The sequence below is a fragment of the Salmo salar genome, chromosome 13 (assembly GCF_965601325.2).
Source record: "Salmo salar chromosome 13, fSalSal1, whole genome shotgun sequence".
Classification (NCBI taxonomy): Eukaryota; Metazoa; Chordata; class Actinopteri; order Salmoniformes; family Salmonidae; genus Salmo; species Salmo salar.
In genome coordinates this window covers 71395530-71410251 of record NC_138303.1, presented here as the reverse complement: position 1 = coordinate 71410251, position 14722 = coordinate 71395530, and the positions used below count along the sequence as shown (strand labels likewise).

The 14722-nt window shown below is 44.3% G+C and overlaps 1 protein-coding gene across 4 annotated transcripts in view; it reads left to right on the top strand.

Moving 5' to 3' along the window:
• LOC106567652 (roundabout homolog 3) overlaps positions 1-14722 on the top strand; it is a 306687-nt gene that overhangs the window by 281034 nt on the left and 10931 nt on the right. For 3 of the 4 annotated variants that reach the window (XM_014137193.3, XM_014137190.3, XM_014137194.3), the window contains 12 exons: positions 250-416; positions 670-791; positions 1021-1237; positions 1904-2028; positions 2451-2628; positions 3084-3308; positions 4009-4048; positions 4181-4320; positions 4910-5197; positions 10141-10291; positions 12125-12349; positions 12668-12864. In XM_014137193.3, the coding sequence (XP_013992668.1) occupies positions 250-416; positions 670-791; positions 1021-1237; positions 1904-2028; positions 2451-2628; positions 3084-3308; positions 4009-4048; positions 4181-4320; positions 4910-5197; positions 10141-10291; positions 12125-12349; positions 12668-12864 (2075 nt within the window). The remainder of the gene's footprint in view (positions 1-249; positions 417-669; positions 792-1020; positions 1238-1903; positions 2029-2450; positions 2629-3083; positions 3309-4008; positions 4049-4180; positions 4321-4909; positions 5198-10140; positions 10292-12124; positions 12350-12667; positions 12865-14722) is intronic. The other variant, XM_014137191.3, reaches the window with a different exon arrangement.

Here is a 14722-nt window from a genome sequence, read left to right as displayed (position 1 = left end):
ACCCTCCATATGAAGCCTCTGACCTTTCGGTTACTGGACCAACGCTCTTAACCGCTAGGCTACTTGCCGCTGAGTTTGATTCTCTGTGAAAAGATAGTGATGGTCACTATTGAGTAATATAGGAACAGCTGTCAATATAACATACTCTGTAAAGTATAACATTAAACAATAGCCTTGCACAGTAACTTTACTAATGTAATTGGAAATGACAAATAACATGACATCATTGCCTGTGGTCTCTTACTTTAGCCAATCAGCAGGCAGTACGTGGCAAACGGTGGCTGACCTGGTCAAGCTGGAGAAACACACGGTCAGTGGTCTCTTCCCCAACACCATCTACCTATTCATCGTCCGAGCGGTCAACGCTTATGGCCTGAGTGACCCCAGCCCCATCTCTGAGCCCGTCCGCACACAAGGTCAGTATCTAGGAGGGACACAACATAATATATATTTTTTTAAATAAGTACAGAGTGGTAGTTAGTGTAAAACAAGTGTGGGAAGTCCAAAAGTTATTTTTCTCTCATTTTGAAACCTTGCAAGGTCTGAAGGCTTCATTCTTCATATAAAACAACTTAGGGTTAGTCAATCAAGTGTGTACGTGAGTTCAGCATCCACTATCGTTTTACTGAGTATTTTGTGTCTTGATGTTTGTTCATGTTGTGTTTGCAGATGTGAGTCCCACCGGTCAGGGAGTGGACCACAGGCAGGTCCAGAAAGAGCTGGGAGAGGTGGCCGTTCAGCTTCAGGAGCCTGTCACACTCACTGCCTCCAGTGTTCAAGTATCATGGATGGTGAGTACCCTGACCTGAGTGTTTACATCATCTTTCACAGGAGAAAGGCTATTGGTTGGACCCACACTCTGAATGTTTTATTGGATGTTATACTCATATTCAAGGGTAGTAGAACTGTATCTCTTATCTTTCTATTAGTATCTCTATTAGTATCTCTCCTTTTCTCTAATTGTCCCTCATTCTTTCTCTCTATTTCCCCACGTTCCCATGTTTTTCCTCCCCTCCTCAGGTGGACCGTCAGTCCCAGTACATCCAGGGCTACCGGATTCTCTACCGGCCCAGGGGTGGCACCTGGCAGCTGCAGGATGTCAAGGCCCCGTCGGAGCGCCTGGCCGTGGTCACTGATCTGCTCAAAGGCACTGAGTACGAGATCAAGATCCGGCCCTATTTCGACGAGTTCCAGGGCATGGACAGCCGGCTGCTTCTGGTCAGAACACCAGAGGAAGGTAAGACTGGCTAGAAGCTACTTATACTGACCACTTCAGATGAGACTGACACAAGCCTTGCTGAGACAGAGGCTGTCCTAATATGGACAGCGATTACTTAAGACAGCATATGTCCATAATGGAGGGAATGGTGAGTAACAAGGTTTTAAAATATATTTTTTGAATGATGGGACCTCCAGGTTTAAATAAAGGTGTTGAAAGTGGCGATTGATTGGTCATACACAGTCGTTGCTCTTAAAGAGATTGTGCACTCAGTCAATTTACCCAACAAAGTAAGGGTGAAATAAAAAGTGGTGAATTTAACCTTTTTAGTATTTGTCTTGGAGGGCACAAAGCAGAAACCGTTTGTGGTCTCTGACTTTTTAAAAATAGCTAGCTGTTAAAGAGCCTCTAGCAGTCACATCTCTGAGAAGTCAAAACCAATTCAGTCTCAATTGGATTGCAATTCCCAACAACCTGTGTGACCTTCACATCCTGTTATGAAGGCAAAGAACTGTTTAGTCCAATAACCACTTCATGGCATTTGATGGCATTTCATGGAGTCTGCCATTTTCATCAAAATCTAATCATATTTTCGCTATCTTACCAAATGCCCCTATTTAATATTTTCTATGTCAACATGGAGTTGGGTTTTTTCAGAACTTGATCTTCCCTCTTTCCCTGCAGTCCCGAGTGCCCCTCCCAAAGCAGTCACCGTGGTTACAGTGAAGCTGAGCAACAGCTCCAGCATTAGTGTCTCCTGGGAGCCTCCCCCCGCTGAGATGCAGAATGGAATCATCCAGGAGTACAAGGTTGGCTGACTGAACCAGAGAAGACATATCATGATTGGATCAATCCAATGACAACCATCCATATGGGTGGTATTTACTTAGAAATAACATGGTAAAATAAAAAATATAATAATAATAGTTACATAATTAGAATGATTTCTTTGGGATTCATTAAAACAAGTCATTGGAAATAAGGAGTAGCTATGAATTGTTTGACATTTTTTAAAGCAAGAACCAGAACGAACTCATAGTTACCAAATACGTTTTTATTTACTAAATAACTAAATACCATGTAAACACCAGCTCAAACAGGACTGGAAAATGAATCTTGTCCATATTAGGACTGCCTCAAAGTCACAACAGGCAGTGCTAATATGGACACTGTAAATTTGACATCTTCCATCTCTTACACCAACTCACCATCCTCCAACCAACAATAACAGGTGTGGTGTGTAGGCAACGACACCCAGACCCGCTATCACATCAACACCACCGTAGATGGCACCTTCCTCTCCACTGTGCTCAAGGGGCTGCTGCCAGGCATCCTGTACCAGGTGGAGGTGGCAGCAGTGACCAGCGCCGGAGTGGGCATCCACAGCCAGCCTGTGTCCATCCTCATTAGTGAGTCCCCGCAGAACCACAAGCTAGCAGAATAAGACATTTCAGTTCCGGCATATCAAGGATATAGTATCAGATTTAGTGGAACTGTAATGAGGGAAGCAAAAATGACTGAAATTATTGTTAAGTGTAACAGCAGCGTCATATTCATGTGTTGAGCATGCTTAGAGTCTGTGTACAACTTAGAATCAAATGTTGTATTGTTGCCATGAGGCCAACAAGCATGATTCTAAATTTACACACAGTTCTGAGGTGTGGAAGATGAAATGTTTTGCCATTCGTCGTTTGGTTTATAACATATACCATTTTGTCATATACAGTACTCAAACCATGCAGTATTACTTGGGAAAGGATGGTTATAATACAGTACTTACATGGCAAAAAGTTGTCTGAAAATCGAAATATTTGAAAATCGAAATATCAATCAAACTCCTTACTTACTTGCCACTCTCCCTCAGAGCTGCCAGCGGAGGCACCTTCAGTGCCCAGCGAGGACGGTGATGAGGGCAGCGTGAGCCTGGCCGAGCAGATCACTGACGTGGTGAAGCAGCCGGCGTTCATCGCTGGGATCGGCGGGGCCTGCTGGGTCATCCTCATGGGTTTCAGTGTGTGGATCTACTGCCGCCGCAAGAAGAGGAAGGAGCTGAGTCACTATACCGCATCGTTCAACTACACGCCTGCAGGTACTTTACACACTTTATTTTATGCACTCTTTATACAACACTTAATTTTACTTTACCACTTATCAAAGAAGCATGTTGTAATATAACCAATCTTACCATATCAAGTATTCTACTGCACTTTACAGTAGGCTACTATTTTAACTTAAAAAACATCATGATTTTGGCAATGAGGCCCTTTATCTACTTCCCCAGAGTCAGATGAACTTTTGGATACCAATTCTATGTCTCTGTGTCCAGTATGAAGGAAGTTAGAGGTAGCTTCCCGAGCCAATGCCAATGACTGGATTTCTATGGGTATCAGTGCAATGGAGCAGAATGTTCTCTTTTCTCTTTTCAAAACTGGTTGAATGGCTATGTTTACCCTGTAGGCACCTGCTACCTACTACAGGTGAGATAAATTACACACAGTGAATGAGAATCACCTGCCTCCAACCAAATTCATTAGAATTCTTCTGAATTCTGAATAATTTAGTCCAGGACATTTTGTTTTTACTTTGAAGTGAAGTTTCTTGGTCCTGTGCAGTTATAAATCAATACACGTGTGAACACCAAAAGCTTTTTAATTAAAAAAATAGTAACGTGCAAGGGTGCCAATATATTAGAGTGCAACTGTGCCATATGACATTATGGCCACCACTCATGCCTTACTGTATTTTACCTTTCCATTCACACCTGAATGCACATTTCCTTTTTTCTGCAGTTGGCTTTCCACATGGAGAGGCATCTGGACTCAATGGAAGGTAAGGATCCCTGTTTATGTTATTTCAAGGAGACTTTCCCATTCTTATTGCTAGTCTTCTTTTAGTAAAGTGATGAGAACAAAGCTGTGGATTTGCATCAGATATGATCATAGTGTGTGTTTTATGTTTTAGGCCTGGCATGCTGGGTGGCAACATGGGCAATTACCCGTGGCTGGCAGACTCATGGCCCGCCACCAACCTGGTCCACAGTGGCAAAGAAGCCGTCAACTGCTGCACGTCCAAACATGACACTGCAGAGAGATACTACAATGGTATGAGACACAGCATGATCCTGCTCACAGCGGACAGTTTGTTTTGTACACAACCAGGGATTATCTCTACAATGGCTTTTGTGTAGTCTCAGGGAGAATTTCAATTGCGTACTCCTCGCATCCTCTCTTCTCTCTCCTTGCCTCCTTGTGAAAACCCATTGGAGAAGAAGGTCAGAGGGGCGGGACCTCTGGCTTTCTCATCCAATGGGTTTTGAGAAGACAAGGCGAGAGGAGAGAGGACATGAGGAGTATCTAATTGAGATCTTTCCTCAGTCTTTGAAGAAGTCTCAAAGTATAGTTCCATCATCTCATGTGATATCAACTTGTACGGCAGACTTAGGGCTGAATTCAAGCACTTCTGGAAAATCCAACAGGTTGAATTATTGTTAAATAAAATATATTTTGCCTTACCAAATAGTGTAACCTGCATATGTCATGGTAACTGTAGCTCACATAACAACTTTGACACTAACTCTGCAGTTAAATATCTAGAAATATCTAGAAATCCTCTTATTACCATAAATCAAATGACAAAAGATGACCTCTCACCTGAATCTGACCTCTCACCTCTGACCCCCCTCGGCACCAGAAGCGGGCATATCCAACTACCTGAACCAGACAGAGAAGTACAGCACGGGCGATTCCACCGAAGGCCCTATCTACAGCACCATCGACCCCACCGCCGAGGACCTCCGCAGCTTTAACAGCCCCTACTCCTCCACCACGCCCTACGCCAGCACTCCAATCATGCCCTTCACCAACCAGGCACTCCAGGGGTCTCACAGCCCCACAGAGCAAGATGGCGGCCACTGGATCACCCAGCCCGCCGGACCCTCCTCCCAGTACGCCCAGCCCGACCGCTGCAGGACGGACAGCGGTAAGACTATGTTTAAGATTGTGTTTCCCATGGTATGATTCAAGGTGGGGCACCAAGAACCCTGAGCAACATTCACAAAAAAAGACAAAGTTAAATATAATAACTGGAGTCACTTTGACATTTTTGGAGCCATAGAACAGCATTATGGTACCTACTAGCTAGCAACAAGAGACATAGCAGTATCTAACCTACTGTAAATTGGTGTAACACTGATTCATCTGGAGGCGGAAGAAACGCACACCTGGTTAGCAGAGTAGAAAACTTGAAAAAGAAATGGAGAGCTGCACACTATAGGAACTCAGATACAATAATTTAATAACAACGTTTCGACAGCCAAGATGTCTTCAAATCAAAAAATGTTAATCACATGCGCCGAATACAACAGGTGTAGACCTTACAGTGAAATGCTTACTTACAAGCCCCTAACCAACAAGGCGAGGGTATAATGACAAGCACTGCGGGTTACTAGTTTATATAGAGTTTGAAAGGACACACACAGGTGTCTGTAATCATGGCCGGCTGTGGCTTTATTTCTTTGGTCGATTTACAAATGATGTACAATGGATATCAAAAACATAATAATCACAAGAATGGCTTCATATCAGACTTTAGATTGAGACCAAAGGGAGCAAGGGTCTTTAAATTAAAGATCCAGACGGCCTCTCGTTTTCACGATACATTTTAAAGGTCAACCAAATCAAATCAAATCAAATTTATTTATATAGCCCTTCGTACATCAGCTGATATCTCAAAGTGCTGTACAGAAACCCAGCCTAAAACCCCAAACAGCAAGCAATGCATGTGAAAGAAGCACGGTGGCTAGGAAAAACTCCCTAGGAAAAACTCCCTAGAAAGGCCAAAAACCTAGGAAGAAACCTAGAGAGGAACCAGGCTATGAGGGGTGGCCAGTCCTCTTCTGGCTGTGCAGGGTGGATATTATAACAGAACATGGTCAAGATGTTAAAATGTTCATAAATGACCAGCATGGTCAAATAATAATAATCATAGTAGTTGTCAAGGGTGCAACAAGCACGTCCGGTGAACAGGTCAGGGTTCCATAGCCGCAGGCAGAACAGTTGAAACTGGAGCAGCAGCATGGCCAGGTGGTCTGGGGACAGCAAGGAGTCATCATACCAGGTAGTCCTGAGGCATGGTCCTAGGGCTCAGGTCCTCCGAGAGAAAGACAGAAAGAGAGAAAGAGAGAATTAGAGAGAGCATATTTAAATTCACACAGGACACCGGATAAGACAAGAGAAATACTCCAGATGTAACAGACTGACCCTAGCCCCCCGACACATAAACTACTGCAGCATAAATACTGGAGGCTGAGACAGGAGGGATCAGGAGACACTGTGGCCCCATCCGATGATACCCCCGGACAGGGCCAAACAGGCAGGATATAACCCCACCCACTTTGCCAAAGCACAGCCCCCACACCACTAGAGGGATGTCTCCAACCACCAACTTACCGTCCTAAGACAAGGCCGAGTATAGCCCACAACGATCTCCGCCATGGCACAACCCAAGGGGGGGGCGCCAACCCAGACAGGAAGACCACGTCAGTGACTCAACCCACTCAAGTGACGCACCCCTCCCATGGACGGCATGGAAGAACACCAGTAAGCCAGTGACTCAGCCCCTGTAAAAGGGTTAGAGGCAGAGAATCCCAGTGGAAAGAGGGGAACCGGCAAGGCAGAGACAGCAAGGGCGGTACGGTGCTCCAGCCTTTCCGTTCACCTTCACACTCCTGGGCCAGACTATACTTAATCATAGGACCTACTGAAGAGATAAGTCTTCAGTAAAGACTTAAAGGTTGAGACTGAGTCTGCGTCTCTCACATTGGTAGGCAGACCATTCCATAAAAATGGAGCTCTATAGGAGAAAGCCCTACCTCCAGCCGTTTGCTTAGAAATTCTAGGGACAATTAGGAGGCCTGCGTCTTGTGACCGTAGCGTACGTGGAGGTATGTACGGCAGGACCAAATCGGAAAGATAGGTAGGAGCAAGCCCATGTAATGCTTTGTAGGTTAGCAGTAAAACCTTGAAATCAGCCCTTGCCTTAACAGGAAGCCAGTGTAGGGAGGCTAGCACTGGAGTAATATGATCACATTTTTTGGTTCTAGTCAGGATTCTAGCAGCCGTATTTAGCACTAACTGAAGTTTGTTTAGTGCTTTATCCGGGTAGCCGGAAAGTAGAGCATTGCAGTAGTCCAGCCTAGAAGTAACAAAAGCATGGATTAATTTTTCCGCGTCATTTTTGGACAGAAAGTTTCTGATTTTTGCAATGTTACGTAGATGGAAAAAAGCTGTCCTTGAAGCAGTCTTGATATGTTCTTCAAAAGAGAGATCAGGGTCCAGAGTAACGCCGAGGTCCTTCACAGTTTTATTTGAGACCACTGTACAACCATCCAGATTAATTGTCAGATTCAACAGAAGATCTCTTTGTTTCTTGGGACCTAGAACAAGCATCTCTGTTTTGTCCGAGTTTAAAAGTAGAAAGTTTGCAGCCATCCACTTCTTTATGTCTGAAACACAGGCTTCTAGCGAGGGCAATTTTGGGGCTTCACCATGTTTCATTGAAATGTACAGCTGTGTGTCGTCCGCATAGCAGTGAAATTTAACATTATGTTTTCGAATGACATCCCCAAGAGGTAAAATATATAGTGAAAACAATAGTGGTCCTAAAACGGAACCTTGAGGAACACCGAAATTTACAATTGATTTGTCAGAGGACAAACCATTCACAGAGACAAACTGATATCTTTCCGACAGATAAGATCTAAACCAGGCCAGAACTTGTCCATGTAGACCAATTTGGGTTTCCAATCTCTCCAAAAGAATGTGGTGATCGATGGTATCAAAAGCGGCACTAAGATCTAGGAGCACGAGGACAGATGCAGAGCCTCGGTCTGACGTCATTAAAAGGTCATTTACCACCTTCACAAGTGCAGTCTCAGTGCTATGATGGGGTCTAAAACCAGACTGAAGCGTTTCTTATACATTGTTTGTCTTCAGGAAGGCAGTGAGTTGCTGTGCAACGGCTTTTTCTAACATTTTTGAGAGGAATGGAAGATTCGATATAGGCCGATAGTTTTTTATAATTTCTGGATCAAGATTCGGCTTTTTCAAGACAGGCTTTATTACTGCCACTTTTAGTGAACTTGGTACACATCCGGTGGATAGAGAGCCGTTTATTATGTTCAACATAGGAGGGCCAAGCACAGGAAGCAGCTCTTTCAGTAGTTTAGTTGGAATAGGGTCCAGTATGCAGCTTGAGGGTTTGGAGGCCATGATTATTTTCATCATTGTGTCAAGAGATATAGTACTAAAACACTTTAGTATCTCCCTTGATCCTAGGTCCTGGCAGAGTTGTGTAGACTCAGGACAATGGAGCTTTGGAGGAATACCCAGATTTAAAGAGGAGTCTGTAATTTGCTTTCTAATGATCATGATCTTTTCCTCAAAGAAGTTCATACATTTATTACTGCTGAAGTGAAAGCCATCCTCCATTTGCGAAGTCTGCTTTTTAGTTAGCTTTGCGACAGTATCAAAAAGAAATTTCGGATTGTTCTTATTTTCCTCAATTAAGTTGGAAAAATAGGATGATCGAGCAGCAGTGAGGGCTCTTCGATACTGCACGGTACTGTCTTTCCAAGCTAGTCGGAAGACTTCCAGTTTGGTGTGGCGCCATTTCCGTTCCAATTTTCTGGAAGCTTGCTTCAGAGCTCGTGTATTTTCTGTATACCAGGGAGCTAGTTTCTTATGACAGATGTTTTTAGTTTTTAGGGGTGCAACTGCATCTAGGGTATTGCGCAAGGTTAAATTGAGTTCCTCGGTTAGGTGGTTAACTGAATTTTGTCCTCTGATGTCCTTGGGTAGGCAGAGGGAGTCTGGAAGGGCATCAAGGAATCTTTGGGTTGTCTGAGAATTTATAGCACGACTTTTAATGCTCCTTGGTTGGGGTCTGAGCAGATTATTTGTTGCGATTGCAAACGTAAAAAAATGGTGGTCCGATAGTCCAGGATTATGAGGAAAAACATTAAGATCCACAACATTTATTCCATGGGACAAAACTAGGTCCAGAGTATGACTGTGGCAGTGAGTAGGTCCAGAGACATGTTGGACAAAACCCACTGAGTCGATGATGGCTCCGAAAGCCTTTTGGAGTGGGTCTGTGGACTTTTCCATGTGAATGTTAAAGTCACCAAAAATTAGAATATTATCTGCTATGACTACAACCCCCCCTGTGACCACAACCCCCTCTTCTAAGGAGGGTGACGTGTTCGTTGCCGATATAGCGAAGGGACGAAATAGTGGTTTGCTTCCAAAAAGTGGGCCGCAACTGGGTACGTAAAGTTTTTGCACCTAATGGTGCTACGATGCGCAGAGTTACTTATTTTTAGTTTGCACCTCGTTTTTCCCACATAGTTATTTTACCACAAGGACAAGTTATAATATAAATAACTGCCTTAGTGGAGCACGTGTTTTTGCTATCCATTGTATATAATGTTAGTATGCCTATGTAGCCAAATTGTATCTATGATTGCATGTAATCCATTCATGCTTTTTTATATGTTCTATTTATATCTGCAAATCAACCAATGAAATAAAGCCACAGCTGGCCATGATTACAGACACATGTGTGTGTCCTTTCAAACTCTATAAATTAGTGACCCGCAGTGTTTGTCATTATACCCTGATGAAGACAGCTTGGCTGTCGAAACGTTGTTATTAAATTATTGCATCTGAACTCCCTGAGTGTGTGGCTCTTCTTTTCTTTTTCAAGAACAATGATTCATGCCTCCAAAAATTACAAGGGACCTTTAGTTATGTTTGTGACGTACATGTATACCCTTTTCAAGTGTATTAAAATGTATTTGGAGACCTTAGGACCAAGTCTTCCCACTGTACAGAACTAAAACATCTCTGTGTGTCTATGTGTAGGTAAACCCAAGCAGAAGTCCATGGGCAAAGCGGTGAAGACCCCCTCTATGAACTGGACTGAAGCCCTGCCCGCGCCCCCCTCCTTTGGGGAGCTGGAGCAGTGTGTGGTGGAGGATTTGCCCATAGATGACCATGAGGACATGGAGCTAGGGTAAGCATGCGCGCACACACACACACACACACACACACACACACACACACACACACACACACACACACACACACACACACACACACACACATATACATTATCGTGTACACATGCACACACACACACACACTTATGCTGCTGCCTGGCACAACACACACCGATGAGTACACCATCTTCTTCTAACCTGAAGGTAATATTAATTGATTAAGGTATGGTAGATCTCTTATATAACCTCTGGACACTCTTTATAGGACCTGATGCGTCTCTGCTTGGCACTCAGCATTAAGGAGATAAATTAGGGGTAAGGCCCTGCGATAGACTAGTTTCCTGTCCAGAGGGTGTACTTGTAGATCAAGCTGCCTCATGCTACAGAAGCTGGAGCTCGTGCTCCTATGAGCCATTCAGGCTCGTGCAAGGCTACTTACTATACTGTCCTATAGAAGCATGGGCCTCTGATTTCCTCTTTTTCGCCTGGCCCTTGTCTCTGCACTCTGTCCCCACTAACACAAAGTTCTAGGCCAGGGTTTTGTGTGGAGATTATTTATGTTAGCCTAACGTTGCCTCTCTGCCTGACAGGACAGACTCCCCTTTGGTCTCTCTCTCTGTTAACCCCCTGCTAGCTCTGGACCTCAATGCACCTTTTTTTCCAGCTCCCTGCTGAACGACATTACCGTCGCACTGCAAAAGGAATACACACACATTCACCTACACGTGCACACACACACACTTTATAAACGACAATATTGTCAGTATTCATGGAGGTTTGGCAAGGGGACCATTCAGTTATCGCTCCTGCCATTCACTCCACCTCGAATAGGCTAGGCTAGCAGCTCAAATGAAGCAGGCATGAGGCTTACGAACTTCTACCTCTAACCATTTCTGACAGCTACTGTAGATTATATTGGCTCTAGCCAAGACGCTAGCCGGCAGTTAGCAATTTAGCTACTATTCCCAAGTCTCAACCCTATCTCATTCATTGACCCTGTTAGCTAATAACATTAGCCTACTTTAGCCCATTCCCCTTCTCATGTTCTACTCTCCGGGTCACCAGAACAAAATAATCATTCTGTAGCTTTCTCATGCACGACTCCACCTAGCCCCCTGCAGCTGTTAGCCGTTAGCAGAGATTGGTGATGAACCTCAGTTAATGTCGTTAACCTTTGAGTTAGCCCCTGTGGCTAGCTGAGAGGAACGTTGGCCTTATAACAGCTAGCTAACTCCCTGGCCTTGCCCATTTCCTCCATGGTGTACACATACGCATGTACGCACACACACACACACACACACACACACACACACACACACACACACACACACACACACACACACACACACACACCCCCGACACACACATGGCACACCCACACAGGCACAGGCACACAGCCCTCTCTCCACACATACCTCTCTACCAAACACCAATGTATGAAAACACCCTTTAAGTGATTCCATGCACACCCTGATCTCCTTGCCAGACATGGCGCTCAGCAGACCCACATGGAAGGCTGTTTAACGGTGCTGTAGAGCAGTGGAAATCGATACGCTACAGACCAATGCTGTAAGCATTATGAGCTAAAGAGGGAGGGCCACCATTGTGAATGTGTTATGATCGAGCTACCTACTGCGCCATAGCACCAACTGCACAAGCGGTGACTGTTTTATAATGCTCCAGGTAGAAGTTGCCCTTAGGCACAGATCTAGGAACAGTTTATCCTCCCCAATCCATTAAACGGGACAATGCAAAAACGGACAATAGATCAGTGTTCCTAGGGGCCACGGCATCCTACTCTGACTTAAGTGAACTCATGGAAAAAGTGACCCTCTCCTCCTTCCCAGGTCTGATGAGGAAGAGTGGTGCCCGCCCCTTCCAGACAGGACCTATCTGACCGAGGGTTGTGAGGATGGTCCTGCCCCTCCCCTCAGGTGTGGTGCCTCGTCCCCCACCACTTCCTACAGTCACCAGTCCACTGCTACTCTCACGCCATCGCCCCGAGAGGAGAGCCACCATCCACCCCATGACACAGCACACCTTCACCACCATGACGGGCAGCAGCTAGCACGGTATGACATGACACGACACAGCCTAACAAAACCAAACATAGTCAAATTCTAAAAGTCACATCATGTATGTACAAGTAGACACTGTAGCCATACTCTCTTGTTCAGATGAATGAGATGGTAATAACACAGATTAATAAAGCAATGAATGCTTTGGTATGGTAATTGCCCAATTTCATTAACAACAGATAGCACAATACTCATGATATTTGCAGTAAAATCTCTCCCTCAAATGAACAAAACAATAGTTCAGTTGTGTAACATAATAAAATGATGTAATTGCTTTGGCTAAGCACCCTCTCTTTCTTTGCCATTATACAGTAGGTTACCTTGTGGTCCCGTCCCAGTGCCCCAGGCGCCCAGCCCTCCCCTCACCCAGTCCAACCCTAACCTCTCAGCCCAGCAGCACAGTGAGGACTCCGAGGGGGGCACACCGCTCCGAAATGGCTTGAATCATCGCCGTGACTTCAGTGAGGGGGAAACGCTGAGTGCCGACAATGTCAGCTCCACCACACCTGGTCAGTGATGCTTACCGCTCTGCACAAACTCACACGAGTGAATGCACCACACACAGATGTGCTTATACGCATGGAAAGGGGACAGTGGGCAAACAAACCCATACAGATGCTGTATCCTAATTTAATCACCTGTTGTTGCAGAAATGTTCCTTCACACCAGGAAATGCAAACGTGTAGTGTATTCAAGGTTTAAAAAGGATTCTAAATTGAGCAATTTCCACTTTAAAATATCAGACTTGATTTGTCACAACGAAAAATGTATCAACCCGTGCTAAAAATGCTATAATCCACATAATAATTCACATTTCCAGTTGCTGCAAGATTATTTCCCTGGGTGAGATACTGGGTCAACTTAAGATACAGTATCTGTACTTACAGTCAGGGAAAAAAGTATTTGATCCCCTGCTGATTTTGTACGTTTGCCCACTGACAAAGAAATGATCAGTGTATAATTTTAATGGTAGGTTTATTTGAACAGTGAGAGACAGAATAACAACAAAAAAATCCAGAAAAACGCATGTCAAAAATGTTATAAATTGATTTGCATTTTAATGAGGGAAATAAGTATTTGACCCCTTTGCAAAACATGACTTAGTACTTGGTGGCAAAACCCTTGTTGGCAATCACAGAGGTCAGACGTTTCTTGTAGTTGGCCACCAGGTTTGCACACATCTCAGGAGGGATTTTGTCCCACTCCTCTTTGCAGATCTTCTCCAAGTCATTAAGGTTTCGAGGCTGACGTTTGGCAACTCGAACCTTCAGCTCCCTCCACAGATTTTCTATGGGATTAAGGTCTGGAGACTGGCTAGGCCATTCCAGGACCTTAATGTGCTTCTTCTTGAGCCACTCCTTTGTTGCCTTGGCCGTGTGTTTTGGGTCATTGTCATGCTGGAATACCCATCCACGACCCATTTTCAATGCCCTGGCTGAGGGAAGAAGGTTCTCACCCAAGATTTGACGGTACATGGCCCCGTCCATCGTCCCTTTGATGCTCTGACGTTGTCCTGTCCCCTTAGCAGAAAAACACCCCCAAAGCATAATGTTTCCACCTCCATGTTTGACGGTGGGGATGGTGTTCTTGGGGTCATAGGCAGCATTCCTCCTCCTCCAAACACAGCGAGGTGAGTTGATGCCAAAGAGCTCCATTTTGGGCTCATCTGACCACAACACTTTCACCCAGTTGTCCTCTGAGTCATTCAGACGTTCATTGGCAAACTTCAGATGGGCATGTATATGTGCTTTCTTGAGCCGGGGGACCTTGCGGGCGCTGCAGGATTTCAGTCCTTCACGGCGTAGTGCGTTACCAATTGTTTTCTTGGTGACTATTTATTTTTATTTATTTTTATTTATTTTTTATTTCACCTTTATTTAACCAGGTAGGCAAGTTGAGAACAAGTTCTCATTTACAATTGCGACCTGGCCAAGATAAAGCAAAGCAGTTCGACAACATACAACAACACAGAGTTACACATGGAGTAAAACAAACATACAGTCAATAATACAGTAGAAAAATACGTCTATATACAATGTGAGCAAATGAGGTGAGATAAGGGAGGTAAAGGCAAAAAAAGGCCATGGTGGCAAAGTAAATACAATATAGCAAGTAAAACACTGGAATGGTAGACTTGTAGTAGAAGAAAGTGCAAAGTAGAAATAGAAATAATAGGGTGCAAAGGAGCAAAATAAATTAAATAAATAAATACAATAGTGGAAGAGGTAGTTGTTTGGGCTAAATTATAGATGGGCTATGTACAGGTGCAGTGATCTGTGAGCTGCTCTGACAGCTGGTGCTTAAAGTTAGTGAGGGAGATAAGTGTTTGCAGTTTCAGAGACTTTTGTAGTTCGTTCCAGTCATTGG